Here is a 22885-nt window from a genome sequence, read left to right as displayed (position 1 = left end):
GTCAAAAGACCGACTTATGACCCTATGACGCCAGACAATTTGATTAACCAATCAGCATTGATGTTACTAGTGGATTACCCACAGTTCCGTGAAAAACACGCCTAAAGCTCGCCGTAACAGACCGTTTCATTGGCTTATCCCTGACACCATTCAGAACACGAGAAAAATAACAACTCTTCCAGATCCAAGTGTAGTAAAGACAAGTAAAACGAAATTTTGAACTATAAAAACGAAACGAAATAGAATCTGTGTTTTAGATTGGGTCAATAGGTCCATTTTCCAATGTTGTACAACGTCAAATTTAAAACTAAACTTGATATATCTGATTTTAACAGCTTAGAGTTGAGTCATGTAATGAATGATTGTTTCAGAATAGTAAAATACCGGTGCTGTAAGACATGGGAGTATAATATGGATCAGAAATCTTGTAGAACCGCAAAATATATTAAGAAATAGGAATATAAAATGGAATAGGGATGTTATTTTCAATCTCAAAACAAATGTCTGATTTTTTTTTACTGTATTAAAAATATAACCAACCAGAAGTGACAAGTGAGGGTTGCTGTTTCCTTGGTTTCAATCAGCAGTGAATATTGTATTGCTTTCTCATCAGCACTCTTCTTCATCATCTTTAGTTTCTTTGCACATTTGGGCCCCTTTCTGTCTAGAAATTATTTAAGACTAGAGATTAATATAATATAGTGCTTTCCGACTAATGTATTCTTTTTCACCCTATAATGAGTATGCATTGCCGTATTGTTCGCGTCCTTTACCCTTTGGAGCGCCTGATATCTGTACTACAGCATTTTTTGGATAACTTGAGCTGCTGGTAAGGTCGCTTTCAAATTGTTATTTGACACGTCAATAATACTGCCATCAAACAATATAAAATACCGGTATTTGTGAAGAACGAGTTACTAGGGTGATATTATTATTAAGTAAGAGCTATACTTACCATAGCCAGAACTACCCGTACCACTAGACCTTTTAATTCTTTTGGACGTACTATTGTAGATGTACTCATCGCTTCTTTCAGACGTAATGTTATAGATATATTCTTCATTGTGTAAGTCTAAACAAACAAAGAGAAAGTGGGGTCTATCCAGGGCCAGGCTAGTTATTTAGGCCAAAAACTTGACAATTAAATCTTTAATTAAATTAATTTAAAAAAAATTGATGTGGGGACTACAATGAAATTAAATTAATAACAGAAAAGTTGTTATGTCCATATATACCCTGTGTTGTGTATTGTTATGAATGAAATAATAAACTCAAAACTCAACCTATAGGCCTACTTCAGTACTTGTAATTATTCCTGTCGACAAGTTGATACAGTGACTTTCTATCTGAACTTATACCATATTACATTAATCACTAAGCAAATTATTTAATATAGGTGATCATATCCATCTTTCTAGAATGCTGATGTCAAGTTAATATTGCTGTTGTATTCGAGTCTATGATGCTGTTGTGACTAGCATATAAAACAAAAATGCTCCTAATAGTCCTAAATTTCAAAAACATCTTTAGCAGAATAGCAGTATGAGTTTGTTTTTTGTTTGTTAACAGTCGATTCCTTTGGTACGGTGTTAAAAACTTGTGGAGAGGTATCAAAATTAATAATAAAACAAATTTTTGGACCCCCGACGCCCTAACTAGCCACGTACGTACCCCCTGAATATGGATACCCCTAAATTAGCCAAAATAGCAGTTTTTCTGTCATTTCACAACTAACAAGTTTATTTAGAATACCTTTCACAGGTTCTTAGGTGGGTTTTGGTGATCTGCAGTCTGAATATGACATTGAAAATGAGCCGCGACAATCCAATCCAATATAGGCCAAAGTGGCACCGCAAATATGTATTTTTTGCCTTTCGAGTACTTTCGACCAAAAATAGTGTTGTAATATTATGTCGACTACTATGTTTTCGAGGGCGTGGAATCCGAACTTTTGGTGATTTCAAACAAAAAAGAAACCACTAACAACATATCTATCATGTGGTGAAATATTCATCAATATTCATTATTAAATATCATTATTTTGGCAAAGTTAAGCTATCGTTACATCTGCTTTACAATTGAGATTGCTTACGCAGGCCTTCAAATTTACCCCTTAAACAGATGCTGGCAACTGTTTATGGTCCTTTAAAAAAACAGAATCTGTCACTTTGTTTAAAGGGCTGTATCTCGACCATATCTTACTTCGATATAATTAAATGATTGTTTCGCCTTTTGTCACAGAAAAAGTTTGCCTTTTCCTTGACAGCTAGACTCTGTTGCTGCAAAAGCTTCTGTTTCTCGTCACACGTTTTCATTACAGCAGGAATTTCATACTTAGCGAAGTTACTATATCCTCGGAAGGTAGCAGAAGATTGGGATTCGATCAAGTCCCGGGAATTGGCTTTTACTTGCACAGTAAAATTCCGGGGTCAAATTGTTTTTTTCTGTATTATGGATTTTGATACCCCTCCACATATTTTAAGCACCGTACAGTATGGCTTCCTGAATATTTGTTGAATACCCCCCCCCCCCCTCACTAGTAGTACTACAGTAGGCCCATATTCTATAAAGTAGGAATAGGCCTACAGGTTCTTATGGGGGTGGGGGTGGGGGGTGGCCAAATGGTTAGCACGTGCGCACTGTATCATACGGTCTGTCATTGACTCAACTGGCGTGGTTTTGATTCCCCGGTTGTACGTAACAAGGAGTAAGGTCGTCTGTCCAACCTCGTGAGTTTTCTCCGGTTTCCCCCCACTGCTAAAGACCCCCTACGCGCAAGCGAATTATTCTTATTGAAATAAATTTGAACCATGTGTTAGTCCCGATTTGACCTAGTTTTTGTCGAGGACGTTAAGCCCCCCCCCCCCTCTGATACTGCACTTACCCCGTGTGCCGTTTTCGTGTAGTTCTATATACTCAATTAAATCAGAAGGCTCAATCTCAGGCAAACCTAAGTCTACTTCTTCTCCATCCAATTTTATTTGTACTTTTATGCACAGGATTCCTGGAGTGGAAAAAAATAGCTCACGGCAAGGACTAGGCCTATACAACAAATAAACGTCACAGGGAAAGATGCGTGGTAGCCTTTTACTTTAGAAAGAAAGAATATGCGATTGCTTTTGTTCAATATAACCGTCGTCTAAGCTTAAATAAAAGATTTTCTTCTCCAATGAAAAATTAAAAAAAAAAAAAAAAAAAAAATAGGCCTAGATGTAGATCTAAGCCTAATCAACAGATGAAATGATCCCTTGACAGTTGGAATTCGATATAAGAGTAGCCAAGGCTATAGGGCCGCTATCCGGGCAAAATTTCCCTCATAGTGAAATGAAATGAAATTAAATTAAATGAAATGGGGTTTAACGTCCTACTGTTCTGCTCCTATACTGGGCTAATGAATACGGGCATACGCCATACAGTGTGCTATGTGGGAAATTTTGCCTGGGCAGCGGCACTATCGCCTACTCTTATATCGAATTCCAACTGCCAAGGGATCTTTTACGTGCATTCCAATGTTTACACGGGACCTCGGTTTTTCGTCACATCAGAAGGGCTAGACAGTTGTCCGTCTCCGGTGTCAGGCCCTCCGTCCTGCATCACTGACAAGGGGAAACCACGTCGGAAAATCGGGATGAACTTTCTCGGCCAATGCAGGGATCGAACACCCGACCTCCAGGCTAGCGAGCCAGCGCCTTACCCACCTAGCCACCGTGGCTCCCTCATAGCACACTGTATGGCGTATGCCAGTCTTCATTAGCCCAGTTCGGAGCAGAACAGTAGGACGTTAAACCACATTTCATTGCATTTTGATTTCATTTGTCTAAGCTAGATCTACTTCAGTACGTATGAACGCATTATTTATCATGATACTTGTATTTTGTAAGTCTATTCTGTAGCTGTAGGCCTAACGGTGCTTGAAACCGCACTTTGGATAAACGCCTTGAATCAGAAAATAAAAACAACAAAAAAAACCAAAAAACTGTTTACCGACCGACGAGGACCACCAGATTGTTAACCGGGCCTTACCAAATTTCAAATTTAGCGTGGTTAGTAAAATACAGAATATGAATAACATCGCCAAAGTCGCCTATAAATTGTCTAAAACTAGTGAAGCAGACGCTTCTTGCAAAATGTCTATGACGTCCGAGATAAAGTGACGTCATACAATTGAATTTGCAAATGACGTCACGTTACTTATGCAGGTGCGCTCTATACATTTAGGATGAAAGTAAAAGAAAGGTATTCTAGTTTTATATTTTGATGTACATTATAAAAGTCAAAACATTTTGCGACTGCGAATTTCTTTTTTCTTTATTACCTTAGGATTTTTGTATTTTATACTTGCAGCCTCGAAGTTTTAGTTGGTGGTTATTTCGTGTTGTATTTTTCAAAACATATATCATTTTGAAGCCATTCATCTTCCCGCCTTCAATCGTACTTAATTTCAAACATTTTTGTTAAACAGTGGGTTTGCGGGTTTAATTTGATCTTATCGTACTTGTGACGAACTATCTGCTCAATCGATTGCATTGGTTACGAAGTGGTTATGGTTTGAAAAAGAGGCGGCAGCACAATGGCGGCTGAAGAGTCTTTAGAAAGTAATGAAAATGTATATTTTTAGGAAATGTGGTTCTTATTAATAATTTGAAGATTATAAAAATACATAGATTAGAATGAAATTCCGTTATAACAATATTGTGTGAGCGTTCGTTCGCTAAGTTAAAAAGAAATTAATCAAAATGCAAGCGAACAACGTGGTTCGAGAACAATTTAGTAATTTTAATTTTTAGTACCGGTACCACCGTAGTTACTGTTTTTACTTAGTAATTACCGGTAGTAGCAAATAATTCTTAATTTCTAGGCTACAACGGTTCCGAATCGGCATATGACCTAAAAATTGACTAACCTGCAAATCTATTCGATTTTCTTTAAGACATAAAATGGAACATTGGCAAAAAAGATGATCGAAACAAATAAAATTAAGTGTATTATTATTAGTATTGGAATGAATGGTGTTTTTTTATCATTGCAGTCGGTGTATCGTGGAAAAGAAAAAAAATGACACCAAAATAACCAAAAAGTTATAGCAATTTTAGTCTCAGTCTCTGAAATTCAACATAATTTTTCCTGTTGCATAAAGTTTATTTATAGAATAATTTGTGACCTGTCCATATTTTGGTCATATTACTTCACTTGTAATATACCTGTCCAAAATCCAGTACCATTGGTCAAATAGAATAACCTTAAGACATAAAAAAAGTAAAATAAAAGTTGACTAGAATTAGAATATATGCCATTTATTTTCAAATAACGGTTTAATCGGGTCAATTTCATCGGCCATGACGCCCCAAACTGTGAACCTTCGATGCATTCCGAGCGTTCAAAAACTATTTTGTGAACATCAGATTTCCTCATGATAGTCGGGATTGTCTCATACCTATTGAATGTATAACTAGACATAAGATTGTAACAAATTACACGATATCACTATCATTCAATCTGACAGTGACTCATCTGAAAGTTATAACAATATTTATGAATATCGCTGGTGCATTCCATGTCCAGTTAGGCCTGGAAATGGTTGATGTCACCGTACTTGTAGTTACTTTAGTAACGTAAATTGTATCGGCTCTGCTCTCTACTACGTTACTGTCAGCTCCTAATGACAACTAGTATGAAAATAAGGCTTTTCCCCTATCTCGGTTCTAAGGCAATTTTGGAATCCTTACCATCTATTTTTCACCGCGATTCTTCTTTGGTCGCTAAAAGGAACCATTTCTTGCCACATCCAACACAAATTTATGAAAATCCAACTCTATTTTCATGTAGAATTGTACGATACAAAAACATAAACAAGTTTCATTTGAATTGGGCCGCCATTTTCAAACTAACGCTCAGCCAATAATCCAAACTGAGGAATGGAATTTTACAGTAAACGAAAATTCCAAAAAATATTGACCCCCAGTCAATTTTACTGGGCAACTTTTTACTGCTAAACGGTCATGTGTCAGTCTGTGTGAACGCTTGAACAATGTAAAGGAACATTTTAGTGAGAAAATAAGACCTTGTTTAACATGCTGTTAAAAAATATGTCCCCTTCTGCTAAACGGCTTGGCACAAGCCATTGATATCTAAATATAGGGTAACGCACAAATTTACGTAACTATGACGAAATGAAATTTAGGTTAGCCAGTGAAACAAAATTGGAAAGTTACGTAAATCCCTTAGTTAGTACTAACAGAAACTGAAAAACCTACACCAAGGATTTCTGACATGGGAATAAGATAATTGGAAGTAAAACAGTTACTAAATATAGTTATCACTTGTTATGATAGAAACTTGAATAAAAAAGATCAAAACCCAGGCCATAGGCAGAGATTCTTTTGTTTCTGGAACTTCTGAATTGGCTTAGGTTTCTTCGAGTCAGTATGAATTTACTGACAAATTCAATACAATAACAACATGCATTCAGCATTGGGCCTGATATACTTCTAGACTGACAGTTTTTGATAATAATGAGGTATTGTCTGGTAATAATTGTTTTTTTTATTGGACAAATGGTCCTGTTGATATTTTGCTATGTATAAAACTTAGATCTTAATCTTATGTCAAATATTTTTTTATCTTTCAGGTTCTGCGAAGGCTCTTATGAGCATAAAGGAAGGTAATACAAATTTCACTATCAATTTTCAGGTCACTGATAATTCCTTTGAAGACTAAAATTTATTATATTACGCTGTGGTGAAAAGATGTCTGTTTGAGAAAATAACTTACTATGTATCTGATTATTTTAAGGTAGTAGCAGTAGCACTGGTTTTGTATCACCTAACAGAAGAGGAAATGTAAGTAAAAATCTGTTATTACTGATTGTACAGTACAATGAAAATATATTGAATCGAACCAAACTTGCCAACTGTAGAGTTTTTTCGCCTGGACTTCAAGCATGCCAATGTTGCTACGATTTATAGCCTGCTTAAATAGTCACATTATAAATGAAAGGACCATATTTACTTTGTTTAGATTTTATATGTTAAGTTTGCCTTGGGTGGCAATAATAAATTGAAGAACTAAAATAAATGGCAACATGATTATGTGCACAATGTACGCTATATCTTTCAGGATTTTTGGTGTAAACAAACATGATGTATTCCACTTTTTGTCCGGTCTGGTTCTGATTTTTTGCAGTCGGTTCCGATTTTTGATAACACTCTTGTTACGATATTGTTCTGCTTTAATTCAAGCTCCTTGCTTCAAAAGTGTAATATAAAAAAAAAAATCATTAATTTTTTCATGACAAATTTGTAACTCGTTCACTCCAAAATATCTATCAATTACTTTAAATCTGCTAACCGGATGTCTGCGATGTAAACATTAACAGTATCATAGATTCACATGAGATTGAACGAGATTGCCTGTCACTGTGTACGTAACATACAGTTTCTCTATGGTACCATATCTATGGGGGTACATAATCGTTTCCAGTTCTTTCGCACCATGGCTAAGGTTATGGACTGACACGTCAACAGCAAAGGACTTTAAAATGTATGGAAGTGGGAACGGAAGGTGGAAGGCAAGCTTGTGGGATGTTCTATTTGTAAAGTTAATGTACGAATAGTAGTGAATTATTAATATTAATTATGGAGGGAGGGGGATGCAGAAGTTTAGAGCAACACATCTCTAGTCTAGAAAATTACACGGGAACAATCAAAAGGTCGGATCAGTAGTTCAAACATTTTTTATACAACCACATGGCCGTATATTGTTGTCGCCCCCGTCCGTCAGTCCGTCACCCAGGCGTCAGGGAATATGATAAATGGTATTGCATCACAATTTGTTAAACAAAAACAACCTAAGTGCGAATCAAATATTAATTTGATTTGCAGAAATTTATCAAATTTAAGTTTCTTGTCCCAAATGTTTAATAAACGTGATTTACCGTTCCACTGCGTACAGACATTTTAATCCCCTTGATGTCGGTCGAAGAGATTAAAAGTACATAGTCAAAGATTAGTCAATAAATTAATTGTAAGTTAACCTTTTAACAGTCATTCATTTCACGATCTAAGTAATTAGTACGAACGTTAATTTTGATAATCCTGTAAATATATACAAGCTCGATAATTATTCACAAAACAATAGATTTTGTCTGTAACCATTTCCCGTAGTAAGAATTGACCACATGTTCCCATCTGGCATCCCATTTGCCATCACACAATATTTCAATAATTTTCCATTCACTGAACAACCAAATATTCTGTATGCTATCCATCCAAAACGTGCACTGTTATTAGCTAATACACACCAGTTTTATTTTTCTCCGTTTAACAAACTACTTTGCATCTAAAATGGCACTTGGTTCATTTTGGCAGGAAAAAAGTCATGTGGGCAAAAAACAACAATTCATGCATTGCATACGGGGGTCGATGCTACAATATAATTTTAAAATATAGACAAACAATGTTTCGACATCACAAACTTTTCTTATCACAGATATTTTGCTATCATCTTCTGCCGTGCAAATAAAGACACATAATTTTGGAGGAATATTACTGGCGTAAATTTGAAGCAAGTAGCCTACGTATATTTGAATACTGTCCGGGAATTGAATATGAAAAATAGCAAGGTGCACCTATTTTTTTTTGTATTCAGAACACGATATGCTACATAACATAAAACTATTCATTGTTGAAGTCTATTAAAGGGAATGAAAGCCCCCCACCCCCACCCCAATACACACATAAACATTAGCTGTATACTGGTAGAAATTATGGCCATCGGAAAATTTACTTTTTTGATATTCAATCAAGTGGAACTTCTAATCAATTTTCAGATTGATTAGCACTTTTTTTTTAAACATCCAATAATTGCTAATCAATTTTTTTTTCTTATATACCCTGCTACAAATTCTTATTGACAAAATAAAAGTATATAACTGGCTCACATTTTAGCCCACATTTGTTTGACTTTACAAATTATTTATTTTTCAGCCTCCAAGAATACGACGTAAGAATCAGCGGTATCACAATGATGATGAAGAAACAACCTATTCTCCAGCTAGATCACCCAAAAAACAGGCTAAAGTTGCATCATCAGGGGTGAGCTAATATAAAGTTTGTCCGAGGTAGTTGGGTTTAATTTCAACAAAATCTTTACAATAAGTTGAATTTATGTACATTCTTCATTTTCAAAATGAATATTAATTTTTTGACTGATTCATTTATAAAGACAACAGAAACATTTATTAAGAAGTGTGGAAGATACATTGTGGGAGATTAGATAAAGAGCTGGCAGTTCACAATATAATAGTTAAAACCTAGATAATGTAAAGGGAATTTGCTGAAAATTTTCGGCCTAGCCTCGATCGTCATTACCAAAGACCGGACAATAAAAAACATAGTCTCGATTATCCATTTCATGATTAAAGCAAGAATGATAGTAGAGCAGCAAATGATATTCTAATCCAGTAAACATCGCAGGCTAGCGTTGACATCGAGAGTTGATTATGGTCTGGATAAGTTAATTAATGTCTAATTAATAATTTAGATAACATTTCAGGCCTAAAGAAAGATCTGCAATGAGCAGATTTAGCTCTTGCATAATGTATGTTTAATATGCACATACTTAAGTGTGTACATATCTCTGTATCTATTCTTTTCTACTCTCTTTGCCTGCATCAGCTTTTCATCCAGTTGCAATACAGATCTACCTGCCTGTCCAGAATCTGCTATTCTTTTAAAGTAATTTTGCTGTTCCCCCACCCCCACTTTTATCTATGTTTCAAAAGGTATGATATATATAAGAACAGAAACGTAAATTATAATAAGGTATGGAATAAAGTCATACAAACTACTTGCTTTCACTAGATGCCCTTTTTTATATCTCATATTTTTAGACTCGCAGTGCAGTATTATCAGCTACAGATAAACGTTTAGCCCAGTCTATAGGTGTTCGATTAAGAAATCTACTCAAGCTACCTAAAGCACATAAATGGGTGTGCTATGAGTGGTTTTATTCTAATATTGACGCGTAAGTATCAGTTTATATATAAAATATGTATGGGTTTTTTTTTACTGCCACTACTATACATGTTAAGGGTTGTCCAGACTGGCTTTTTTTTTTGCGAGGTGTCTTTAAAGTGCACTTTAAATTTTCTAGATTTTCCATGAACACAAGGGATTTGGGTGGTTGAGTGGTCTGTTGCATGCACTTTAGATCATAATGTCATGTGACATGGTTTTGATTCCATTCTTATAGATGACGAGTAATAGGCTTGCCTAATCATATGGGATTTCTATGGCTGTCTGACATGCAATTAAATTACTGAACTAAAGATGTACCTATTAGTCCCAAAGTAACATAGTTTATGTTGAGTGAACATTAAACCTTATTTCTCTCTCTCCCCCTCTCAAAAAGACAAAGATTTTATGAAATTCATGGTTTCTCTTTTGTGACTGTACTTTCATTGATGCTAAAAGTTGTCTTTCTTTTTCTAGGCCACTTTTCCTTGGAGAAAATGATTTTTGTATCTGTTTACGAGAATCATTTCCAGAATTAAAAACAAAGAAACTAAATCGTATTCAATGGAACAAAATTAGACGTTTAATGGGCAAACCAAGAAGGTAAGGTTATTTAATGATATGAAATGTTTTAGTATTGCTCTTAAAGGCAACAAAATTGAGTTACTTTGCCCAAGGACGGCACATACCATACGTTATTGATTTGTAATGAATTTTCAAATATTGGTTTAAGCTTAGCTAGGAAATATTTACAAATTTGTGGTTAATAGTAATATTTATTATAAAAAAAAAATGCAGGTGATTATAAAAGATGCAATATATATAGTCTTTCAGACGATATGAAAGTTATAGCCATCTAAAGATCATATTACTTTGTGTTGATTTACTCCGTCATTATTATTATCACATGCTGAACAAGTTCAGTTAAATATGTATATTAACAGACTTAAAAATTCAAACACCTTAAGAACCCACACTTCCAATATTCTGGAATATTCTGGAATAATGTCCAGAGTTTATCTCTCTATAACATCACTTAATGTAAACATACATTATTTTGGTAACTAATCATTTTAAGATTTAATAGTTTCAAATGTTGTATTTAGAAACGTGAAGGTTTGTAAGATTGTACATATTATTATATTTCACCTCTCAAGCAAAGATTGAGCATGGTTGTTTTTATATGCCTACATTTTCATGTGGACGTATATTGTCGTTGCCCCTGTCCGTCCACAATTTGTTTGTGGACACTCTACAGGTCACAATTCTTATCTGATTTTGACCAAACTTGAAATATAGGTTTATCTCCAAAAGATCTTGGTTCCTTTCGATATTGGCATGTATCGGATTAAATAACATGGATTATGGACCCTGAGGTCATAATTTTTGTCCCAATTTTGATGAAACTTAAAATATATGTTTATTCCTGCATTTCAGACTTCCTGGATTATGGTCTCTGATTGTACAAAAAATCGATTTTTGTTTTTTAGCTTGTTCTCTCTCCATCTCTTGCAAAATGTAGGCGTATCTTGGATGTCAACTGCTTGTTTTTTTTATAAATCAATAAAAGAACAGTATTGTTCCTTTAAGAAATTGTCATCTCATTTTAATATGTAATATTTTTTTCACTTGATATTTGATTCAATCAAAATTAATTTACTTTTTGAAACATATAGATGCTCTCCAGCATTTTTTCTAGAAGAGCGATCAGTATTAGATGAAAGACGAGATAAGATGAGATTATTACAACAGAGAAAATTATCGGAATGTAATAGTTTAAAAGATCTTCCTGATGAAATACCTCTACATTTAGTCATTGGCACAAAAGTAACAGGTATTATCCTTCCAACCATTTTGTTGTTTAGTTCTTCCCACATTTTAACACAGTTACAAAAAGTCACAGGATTGAATTCTGGTGTACCTGCTTGATGGTTATAATGCTGAGGTTAACAAGGGAAGTGGGTCTAGTCATTAGGCTGGGCAAAAAAATTGGGGTGGGACATGTGCTGTTCAGATCTTGGCCTGAAAATAAATTTACAAGAAGGGAGACGAAAGGAACAAGATATATTTCAACATTGTATTATAATAGTGTATGTTATTATCGGCTGTGTTTAACTATATCTCAGTGTTATTGTAGAATTTCTTTTTCAATTAGTTTGTTTAATTTCTCTTTCAGCTCGTCTAAGACATCCCCAAGATGGTTTATTTACTGGAACGATAGAAGCTTTGGACACAGTTGACAATACTTATAGAGTTATATTTGATAGACCAGGACTAGGAACACATTCTATACCAGATTATGAAGTTTTGGTGAGTTATTTGTGTTCAAACATATTGATAGGATATCTACATCATGTCATCAAAATGCACTCCCATCAAAGCTTAAATAAATACATTCACACAAGTTTTTTCCCAATGCCCATGACCGTGCATCTTTAGTGAGCTTCAGTACTGTTATCTCTCTGTAATCTTGTCTACTACATACCGATGTCCTGGCATGATTAACCAGTCAGGCGCCAAACATAAAAAGTTAGTAATAGGAAAAGGTGGATGGAAGGTAATACTCCTATATTACTTTATGACAAATTTGAACAGGAACTTTGGTTTTAAGAGAGGCATATCAAGACAACATAAATCTAATTGTCCTCGACCCCTCAATTTCTTTTAAAATCATCATTATAAATTCAAGATGTTTTTATTTATTTCAGAGTAATGATGCTCCTGAAACGATACCTCTGTCAGCTTTTCAACATAAACAACGACCTAGACACGGACATGGTTTATTCTCACCACCTAAATTTATACCTAACCTTGGCTCACCAAATCCACAACTTGTAAGTAATTTTAGGGCTATCTAATTAAAAAAGGGTGCTGCGATTGTGGATTGGGTTTGATTGAAAGGGATCTTTGAGATGCTTGAAGCACACACAGTTCTCACTTGTCAGGGGTGTCAATTAATTGTTGACATCCATTCCTTCCTTTCCTGATGAAATATTAAATTGAATATGATTTAATCAGACATAGAAACATAGTGAAAAAAAAAACCTTATAGATGAAAAGTGAATATAATAATAAAGCTTTAAAATCATCACTTTCAAAATTGCCAGGGTATCGATTTGGCTGAATTAAGAGTGCTGCATATGCCTTTATTTAATCTTGTTATATAAACATCTTTGAGATGAGAATTATGGATAATATTTGCTAGGTTTATTAAAGGACAATATTGGTGTCATTATTACTTATGTGATAGAACTGGTTAAAAATATATATAATTTTAACACAGAGATCATTTGCTATGATAGATGGGTAACCAACATTTGAAAAAAAAAAATGGAAGTGACGACAAAAATGACAAACACAAGTTATCCTTCTATATAACTGACTTAAGTAACAAGCGATACCAAATACAAGGGCGAATTTCTGCTCATTGATTATTCTGTTGAAGACGAAAAGGTGTTAAATGAGACTCTGAGAGGATATCTGACAATTCAAAAAAAGAATTGACTGTCATAGCAATGATCTCTGTGTTAAAATTATATTTGGAATTTGTTTAACCAGTTCTGTCACATATGTAATAATGACTGACACCAATATTGTACTTTAACTGCAATGTTTCAATGAGGGTACTCTCACCATTATCAATTATTAAAGGAGCTACATCGCTAATATTCAGGACCTAGAAATTGACACAAATAGGTCGAAACACCTATAATAATGTAATATGAATGTATATAAACTGATTTACATTTCAGTCATTTCTGTTTTACTATAATTTCTAATCATTTATGTTTGCCGAAATACGCCAGGAGTCTCAATCAAATGGCAATCTCTAGCGTCTGGTTATTCCAGTCTACATCAATAGTATTTATTGCACATGCTCTGCAGGCAGATAAGAATATGGCATCACCGTTTGATATAACTTGTGGAATATGTCTACAAATGGTGCCGAAACTCATTATGGTACACTATTCGTGTACCAATGTTAAAATGTTTATTTTGTCTTAAATATTGGATATCAGAAGCACATCTTTTCCCGGTAAGATCTCAACATCAATGTTGATTTAAATTGACAAATAATTCATGTTTTCAACGTCGAAGACCTTCGATAATATTGCATTAGAGACTTCGCTACTTTAACTGCAACGTTTCAATGAGGGTACTCTCATTATCAAACTTTAAAACGTTAATAAACCCAGTGAATTTTATCGATAAAGCTGTCTGTTATTTTATATTGCTTTCACTAAATGCCCTTTAAAGATAGAGAAGTGTTTTATTGAAAATTTTATATGTTTTCTTTGATTCTGGACATTGTACTTGGTGGTTTTCCAGGGCCAGGTTCCTAGAAAATTCTTAAAGTAAGCGCAAAGTCATGCTTCACTTTTTCTTACGTAAGAAACTTATAAAAATACCGTCCCTAGAAAATTCTCAAGACCATTCTTCCGAAAGCACAAGTCAAATATAAGTCTAAGCACATTGTGACTGGTAAAGTTTACCATAAACTGAGACTACAATGCTCTTTAACGTCATAAAAACAACTTTGGTATGCGAATTACGTCTTAAATTTGTCGTCTGCTTCATTGACGTCATATATATATATGGTTCATTTCGATGCATTTGACATGTCCCCTATTCACATATAAAATGTGCCACAAGATAAAAAAACCGCAGAAACATACAAACTAACTGAATAATTGTGAGAGCGCCTGTGTGTTTGTAGCCTATATTTTACTAATTGGCAAATAAATAAAATGGTTTCAGGGTAGGCCTAGAAGCGAAATTTTCTATAGCATTCTTAATTTGAAATTTCTTCTGGAGAAGGATTTTCTCTGTCTTGTAATTGTCTCTTTGGTATCAAAAGGTGTCGGAAATGCCGTCGAATAACTCTACGGTCAGCCATCTTTTTGAAGCAGAAACAGACGTAAGGTTTGCTTGGGACTTGTGCTTAGATTGACTATGTTTAAAACGAAGTTGTACTTAAGTTTTTTCTAGGAACGCATAATAACGTTCTTGTGCTTACAATGAAGTCTACTTAAAATCTAAGCACAAGAACGTTCTTAAGAATTTTCTGGGAACACAAAATAAGGTAAGTTTACTTAAATGCAAAGTCTACTTAAATCTAAGCACAAGAACGTGCTTAAGAATTTTCTAGGAATCGGGCCCAGATGTAAGATATCAAGTCTAATTTTACATTCTAAACAATCTTGAAAGTTTTTACTGAAATTACCGAAATTTGTTATTATTTCACTTGTCATTCAAATTTTTTTTATTCCTACAGGATAATGATCCCTTATTGAGTGGTTCTCCATTTAAAGGAAGGTTATTGAGTTTAGAAGGAGGAACATATGGTGGTTTTCCTATTAAATTTTTAGTTCTTGTTGTAAGTATGTTTTAACAATATGATCAGGTTAAATATAGTCCCATTATAACACAAGAGGATACCTTAAGGGGCAAAATTAGGTAATCTTATACAATCAGATGTAGAATGACGAAATGTACATCAGTTTAACGATAGTGACATTTTTGCCTTATAATGGGGGATCACGTGGCTAAGTGGGTAAGACGCTGGCTCGCTAGTCTGGATCGATCCCTGCATTGGCCGAGAAAGTTCATCCAGATTTTCCCGCGTGGTTTCCCCTTGTCAGTGATGCAGGATGAAGGGCCTGACAAGGACAGCTGTCAGTCGTTTGGATGGGATGAAAAACCGATGTCCCGTGTACATATTGGCGTGCACGTAAAAGATCCCTTGGCAGTTGGAATTCGATATAAGAGTAGGCCGTAGCACTGCTGCCTGGGCAAATTTCCCTCATAGCACACTGTATGGCGTATGCCCGTCTTCATTAGCCCAGTTTAGGAGCAGAACAGTAGGACATTAAACCCCATTTCATTTCATTTCATTGCCTTATAATGAAAGCCATCTAATAGCAAACTATTCAGCTATATGAGCTTTTACATCAAGAGTAAATAGAATTTCAAAATTGTTGGATCTTAATTTGTCTCATGATGTAGCCTTTACTGCTAGTGGGCATAATAGAGGGCCTGACAAACCCCAGTTTGTTTATTTATACTTGACAATAGTCAGATTATTATAGTTTTTAACTAAAAATAAACTGTTGTTATCCATAATAAAGTTTGTTTTAAAATTATTTTTAGACAAGATTATCGAAGATATTAACAATAAAGAAAGATTGGATACAACAATTAAAAGAAATGAATACACAAGCAGAGAAATTGGTAAGTTTATTTTATAATATAACATTTCAAATAATTACTGTCAGAGTTATGACCCATAATCAATTTGAAAATGTTTGTGGAAGCTCAAGCGGCTAGTGTTAATTTCTGAATGAAGTGATATTTCTATACTGTTTTGATGTTCATTAGACGAAGAAGCCAATTGGTTTTCAAACAGCTAGTGTTACCATCTGATCACTGTTTTTATACGCCCACATTTTCATGTGAACGTATTAAACCGTCGCCACTGTCCGTCCGTCTGTCAGGGGCCATTTTGTCGGTCAGTTTCGGTCTGATTTTTACAAAATGCACAAATATCGAAAGGAACCAAGATCTTTCTATTATAATCATACATTTCAAGTTTCATCAAAATCGGATAAAAATTATGACTTTTAGAGTGTCCACAACCTTGGTATTACATACTTTTAAATATTTGCTTACAAGAAGCAGCCATTTTGTCTGGCAGTTTGGGTCAGATTTTTACGAAATTCAAAATCAACCTCCATTGATGTGTAACGATGATATATTTAAACGTTTTTTAAAATTGAATACAAATTGTGACTTTTAGCAGGTTCCCAAGCTAAAAATGCAGATTTTCGAACAATCTGGGGCCATAATCCAGGAAGTTACGTTCGGATATGCGCGATTTATTGAAAGGAACCAAGATCTTTGTGATATAAACACAAATTTACAGTTTCATTGGAATCGGATCAAAATTGTCCACAACCTTGATCCGATATGTGTTAATATTGAAAGGAACCAAGATCTTTGGGTTATAAACATGCATTTCAAGTTTCATCTAGAGGGTCCACAACCTTGATATACCATATTTTTACACTATTTACTTACGAGGGGTGTCCATTTTGTCCCGACAGTTTTGGTCCTATTTTCACGAAATTCGGACTCAACCTATATTACGGTGTAACAGTGATATATTCCAATTATGACCTATGTCGTGTTTGTTTTCCCATCACCAATAAAAGAATAATAATGTGACAACAATGATGGACTGGTTGGACAATTAACTGCCAAGCTTCGTAACCTGACAACCTGTCTTTTGTCATAATTATTGTAATGATATTCACTTTGGTTTTTAATCTGAAAATAGTAAATATGACTCTTGTCAGTCAATTTGGTTTTATTTTACAGAAATCATATCAGCAGCCCATTACAGTTGACTTTCAGCGGAAATATGCAAATATAGTTTTAGAATTAGATAAATTGAATAAAGATTTAAATGAATATTTAATGGGTGTGCAAGACTTCTGTCAAGAGGTAAGTAAATTTTAAAATTGAACCTGCTTTATAACAGGTTGCTAACTAATCATCTGCTGAACTCCTCTAAAGCCTAATTTGACTTATATATCAGATTTCTTTGACTAAAGTTAGATTTATTAGGTAAGACATTAATCATTATAATTGACAGGATAGACTTAAGTTAGACATTAATCATTATAATTGACAGATTGGACTTATGTTAGACATTAATCATTATAATTGACAGGATGGACTTGAGTTACTACAGTAATCAATATAATTGACTGGATGGACTCAAGAAAAACTTTTAAATAAAAAGTATGCTAAAATGTTCTGGTTTAAATGTAAGCTCATTTCAATATGTCCATATTTTGTGTTTACTGGGTGTATTCTTTTGCATAATAGAAACTTGTATTCAACATTAACCACTTTATTTACTCTAGGCCGAAGTTTGAGCAGACGTTGATATCACAACATAGACACCGTTGATAAATTTGATGTCATCACTAGGTTTTAAGAGTGTCATAAGTAATCCATTATTTGTTCCATGAAAATATATTGTCTTGACATCCATGTTAACAGGAAAGAGAATTAACGATTTTTTCCAATTATACACAAAGAATTTATTCTGAATTACAGAATTGATTTAAACTAAAACAATAAAAACAGAATACAAAATTAGTAGACTTTAATTTCAAATCTTTAAAATTTACCATCAATTTCAGCTTGGTCCACCTCATGGTTTAGTGCCAATAGATCAACCATCAGAAATCAAGAGAAAATGCGATGAGGAGGCTCAAGATTTGGTCACGAAAATATGCAGGGTAAGCAATTATTAAAATTATTTCAGCAACATATAAAATATTTTCCTGAAGCAAGATTTCCGTCTGTTCACAAAGACCTAGCTTGAAATTTATAGGAGAGGTTAGCATGTTTGGTGAAATCTCTGTGATTGAGAACTGGCAGGATAAGACAATGAAAAATGAATGTAGCACCAAAATATGTCTTTGAGATAAATGAAAACCCTAAGATTGGGGTAATGAACCCATACCTGTAGTTACATATCAGTTCGCCAATTGTGAATAATTTAACTATGTAGTTTCAGCTTAAGAACTTGGAAGGCATTGAAATAAACAAAATTCTGTTTCTTGCTACATATTTTCCTGCCAAGTTCATATATTTCAGTATTAATTTTGTGATGATTGATGGTTTTAGGGTATGTTCTCAAACAAGAAGACCTCTAAGAATGAAAGGGTATTAGGACTGGTTTCTAATCTTACATCCCTTATGCTCCAGATTAGGGTAAGTTACCCTAATTTACTATGTCTTGACAAATGTTGGAAATCCGTGATTATTTCTTGAGATAAACACATACCTGGAGTTGCTGCCATTCATCTACAAACTATACCATAACCAATTAAATACAACAAAGCAAAGCAATGAGATACAACAGCCTCCATTTTAAAATTTAATAAAGTGAAAATCATGAAAAATTTGTGATTGTGAGCAGTATGGAAGTCAGATACTAACAAATGAAAAATGTCTTAAAAGTGTCATTCCATGAGAAAACCATGCAATATCAGGCAGATGTTCGAAGGTGAGGGTTGACCGATTGAGTTCATATTCACAGGGTTTGGTCGAGCCTACTCCCCAGCCAAAATCATCGATTTCAGAAATCAACCGTTTCCAAGATACAGGCCGATTGCGTTTTTCGGCTGATTTTTGCCATTTTCAGGCCAAATTTTTGCTTTTTTGGTTGTCTATGATGGTCGGGCTCTTACCCTATCACATTATCATGGACACCCGTTTCAAGTTCCTTTTCTGTAGCTGTCTGTGATACCTGAAATGTACCCTATCTTCAAATTGCGATAACTCCACTGGAGCAGGGTTTGCGATAAAAATCAAAATCAATTTATTTGTAGCTTGACCAGTTCTAAAAGAAATGAAATCGTTGTCAGCTAACTTGCAACACTATGAAAATAATCAAGATCACGGGAAACTGCCACTGTAGATGGGAATTTATATCTGATATCTGCTGTTTTAAAAGATGTAGTTTCATTACTGAAAATAAGTTAAAGGTTTAATAGCTAATAATAGACAGAGGTTTTGAAATTTATAATGACTGTCCATTGATTTGGGGTGTTACATACTATTCGGGTGATATGTGAAATCAAGGACTAGTTTCTACATGCTGTCGGTTGATATCAATGAGATTAAAATGTCCAGCTATGGAGAAACCACAGAGGTAATCACGTAGGTTGATACTCACTCTTATTGTATTGAATTGGTAAATAGTCCGACAAAAGAGAAGCAATGACTTCTGTTCAAGATTAGGTGTATGGATGGCATAACACGATAAATACGCTGATCACTTAATTGTCTAATCAATCCAGCCTATTATTAACGATAATCGGGATGAGTGGCAGTTATACACTCAGTACACTATATTAAATTTCTAATTTTGAATATTTTTCACAAAATATCTTTATGTCCGATAGGGCATATTCCTGGCCGGACATTTGAAAAATAGCATAGGACATGTTCGGAATGTACGGGCTAAATCCCAAAACTTGGAGGAGTTAAGAAACCGAAAATTGACCTGTTGTTAGAACATGTCAAGCTGCATATAAAATGATTTTCATTTTTATCGCAAACCCTGCAATTTGAAGAAAATGTATAATTGAGGTATCTGCAGGCACTTAATTTGTGTAGTTTCATGACACCTGTGGAAAGAGAGGTTACACTTGGTGACCATTATAATATGGTAGGGTGAGAACCTGACTAGAATCACCAACCGAAACCTAGTTCGCGATTGGTCAATAACGGCTGTAGCAGTGCTACAAAAATGGTAGAAATTTGACCTGAAAATCGGCCGAAAAATAAAATCGGGCTGTATCTCAGAAACGGTTGGGGAGTAGGCTTAATGGGTCAACCAAACCCTGTAAAAATGAACTTAATCGGCCGACCCCCACCTTCGAACCTTCTGCATGGTTTTCTCGTGGAATGGCTCTTAATATAACTAGAAGACCTGTTGAGGAATACGGCTGTAATTAAGTCACACTTTCACTACGTCGTCATGTGAATTGTGAAGCAACTGGACCCACTTGAAAACTGCAAATAGGAGAGAGGTCATATTCTAGTTCTGTTCTTCATCCCTTTCGTTTTCTTTTAATGAAATATTATTTATAAGGAAACAAATTCATTTCAATGTTAAAATTAAGCTTTTCATTTATAGTCCATTGAAGTTGCCAGTGCTTGAAAGAATTTGGTCTTAGTACATATTCTAGACATTGCAGAACCTACAGATTAAATAAATCACATTATATACTAAAATTTCTCATAGTAATTACATTTATGTATTTCAGACATTTACGCAAAATGATTTTAATTCTTTTGAATTTAAATCATTACAAGATACACTTTCTGAAATAAAAGTTGAAATGGATTCTAATAATATCAAGTAAGTAATTAATAGCTTTTGAAAATATTTATTACAGCTATTCCTTTTCCAAAAACAAAAGTGTTGATAAGATTGAGTCATATAGCGTTTAAAGCAAGATGAAACTAATACTGAGATATTATTTTCAACAGTTTATGTCCATAACAGTACTTTTGCTCAGTCTGAAATGAAAATGTGGACATGGAGCTTGTTTTATTATTGTAAGAATGCATCAAATCAATCACTTTATTTTGAGGTGAAAAAGTGTGGTTTAATGGTCGTGAGCGAGACATTGCATAATATATTGAAACAACATGCTTGAGACCATTGAACAACTTAAAATACACTCGCATACACTCGCACACACTCGCACATGCTTTGGAATGAAATACGTCACGTGAGTCCAAAATTTTAACTAGTATAAATAATGTACACTTGGCACATTGCCTGTACCGTTATTGAAATCAAAGGATGACGTCACATTTGTATTTTAAAGAGGTATAATGGACCTTTAATTAGAAATTACCATTATATCACTTTTGAATGTTGTGGACTTGGTGGCTTGGAAAGGCTTTTGGTTATTTTCAAATTAAAATAGTTTTCAATTTGCCCTGTGTGACATGATATTCACATCCTGAAATAAGTGACAGGTTTTAAAACAAAATCAAAATCTTTTCTGTCATAGCAAAATATAAGTTGTAAAAAAATATTTATGTCATGCTAAGTTCCCACTTTCGTTTGATACGTTACGGTTGGATTGTCCCTATTGAGTCCACGATCTGCTATGTGCAGATACATTCGAATACATTTCGATACAGGGGGGTTGGATGGCCGAATGGTTAGCACGCGCGCGCTGTATAATACGGTCTGTCATTGAGTCAACTGGCGGGGTTTCGATTCCCCGGTTGTACGTGGCAAGCAGTAGGGTCGCCTGTCCAACCTCGTGGGTTTTCTCCGGGTCCTCCGTTTTCCTCCCACTGCTAAAGACACATACGCACAAGCGAATTATTGAAATAAAATTGAACCATGTGTTAGTCCCGAAATGACCTAGTTTGTGTGGATGTTAAACGCCATTTCTCTCACTCTCTCTCTCTCACATTTCGATAGGATAAACATGATTGCTACAAATAACCTCAATATATGATAAGACCTGATATGATCACCATGATTACTAAATGATTAATACAACGATTTCAATCGCAGCACCAGTCGTGATAGTGGCAACCCAGCATTAGAGAAAAGAAATTTTATATGTATATTTTTTTTTTTTTGAAATATGTATATGATGTTTAAGAAAATTTATATGTATATTATTTCCTAATCTGAAATAATTTCAAGTTATGCTTTTTTTATTTTTTAGTTCATTCCAAAATAATGTTGAAATTCACATTAACCATATACAGAGTGGATTAACACAAATGGGAAATCTTCATGCCTTTACATCTTCTTTGACAGAATGAATTACTAGTGATATGGATTAATGCAGGGTTTCTTGTAGTATTAAATTTTATGTGTGCTGCTAAAGACTGAAATAAATGGTAGGCTTGGTCGGTACATATACTCTATAACAGGCTGTGCTATTACCGCAGTATTTCCAACAATGTGACGTGAATCAAACACAACATTACATTATACTACTATTTAACAACTTACTGAATAATGATTGCTTAGTCATTGAACATATATATGTACATTATTATTTTCAAACTGTGTAAATATTATACCTGTATCTCTATTTACTGTTAATAAAATATAAATTAAAGAGATTCTCTGTTCTTGAGATCATTGCTTGTTTAGTGTCGTATCAAATGATTTTACCCTGGTACAATTTACAGATTGTATTTTTTCATGTGACATAGAACACTGATAAGTTCTAAAGTTGATTGGCCAATTCTATGGGTATTGAAGCGGTGCAGTCAAGTGGCAAGGAGTAGGGTCGCCTGTCAAA

General features: G+C 34.4%; 1 protein-coding gene and 1 long non-coding RNA gene across 3 annotated transcripts; one reads left to right on the top strand and one right to left on the bottom strand.

Annotated features, from left to right (window-relative positions):
* Nucleotides 1-560: 560 nt before the first annotated feature.
* Nucleotides 561-2991, bottom strand: LOC126823948 (uncharacterized). The gene is made up of 3 exons (XR_007681384.1): nucleotides 2885-2991; nucleotides 956-1072; nucleotides 561-664 (listed from the first exon to the last, which is right to left on the bottom strand). It is a non-coding gene; the product is annotated as an uncharacterized LOC126823948 (long non-coding RNA).
* A 1542-nt stretch (nucleotides 2992-4533) lies between these two features.
* Nucleotides 4534-22703, top strand: LOC126823947 (protein lin-9 homolog). Of its 2 annotated transcripts, none has more exons than XM_050553014.1 (16): nucleotides 4534-4595; nucleotides 6629-6661; nucleotides 6793-6839; nucleotides 8985-9092; nucleotides 9890-10023; nucleotides 10491-10616; nucleotides 11690-11847; nucleotides 12190-12323; nucleotides 12722-12847; nucleotides 15289-15390; nucleotides 16164-16244; nucleotides 17391-17516; nucleotides 18224-18322; nucleotides 18714-18800; nucleotides 20864-20958; nucleotides 22298-22703. In XM_050553014.1, the coding sequence occupies exons 1-16, from the start codon at nucleotides 4571-4573 to the stop codon at nucleotides 22395-22397; spliced, it is 1581 nt and encodes a 526-aa protein (XP_050408971.1). In that variant the 5' UTR covers nucleotides 4534-4570; the 3' UTR covers nucleotides 22398-22703. The 2 variants fall into 2 exon arrangements, with proteins under 2 accessions (XP_050408971.1, XP_050408972.1); XM_050553015.2 differs by having other exon boundaries at nucleotides 4572-4606.
* Nucleotides 22704-22885: the final 182 nt, after the last annotated feature.

This window comes from Patella vulgata, chromosome 6 (genome assembly GCF_932274485.2).
Source record: "Patella vulgata chromosome 6, xgPatVulg1.2, whole genome shotgun sequence".
Lineage (NCBI taxonomy): Eukaryota > Metazoa > Mollusca > Gastropoda > Patellidae > Patella > Patella vulgata.
The sequence above is the reverse complement of the archived record's forward strand: the minus strand, read 5'-3'. Positions and strand labels throughout refer to the sequence as shown.

Coding starts and splice junctions, on each gene's coding strand:
- LOC126823947 (XM_050553014.1), top strand. CDS start 4,571: ATGGCGGCTGAAGAGTCTTTAGAAA. Junction 11,848..12,189: donor CATTGGCACAAAAGTAACAG/GTATTATCCTTC, acceptor TTTCTCTTTCAG/CTCGTCTAAGACATCCCCAA. Junction 15,391..16,163: donor TTAAATTTTTAGTTCTTGTT/GTAAGTATGTTT, acceptor AATTATTTTTAG/ACAAGATTATCGAAGATATT.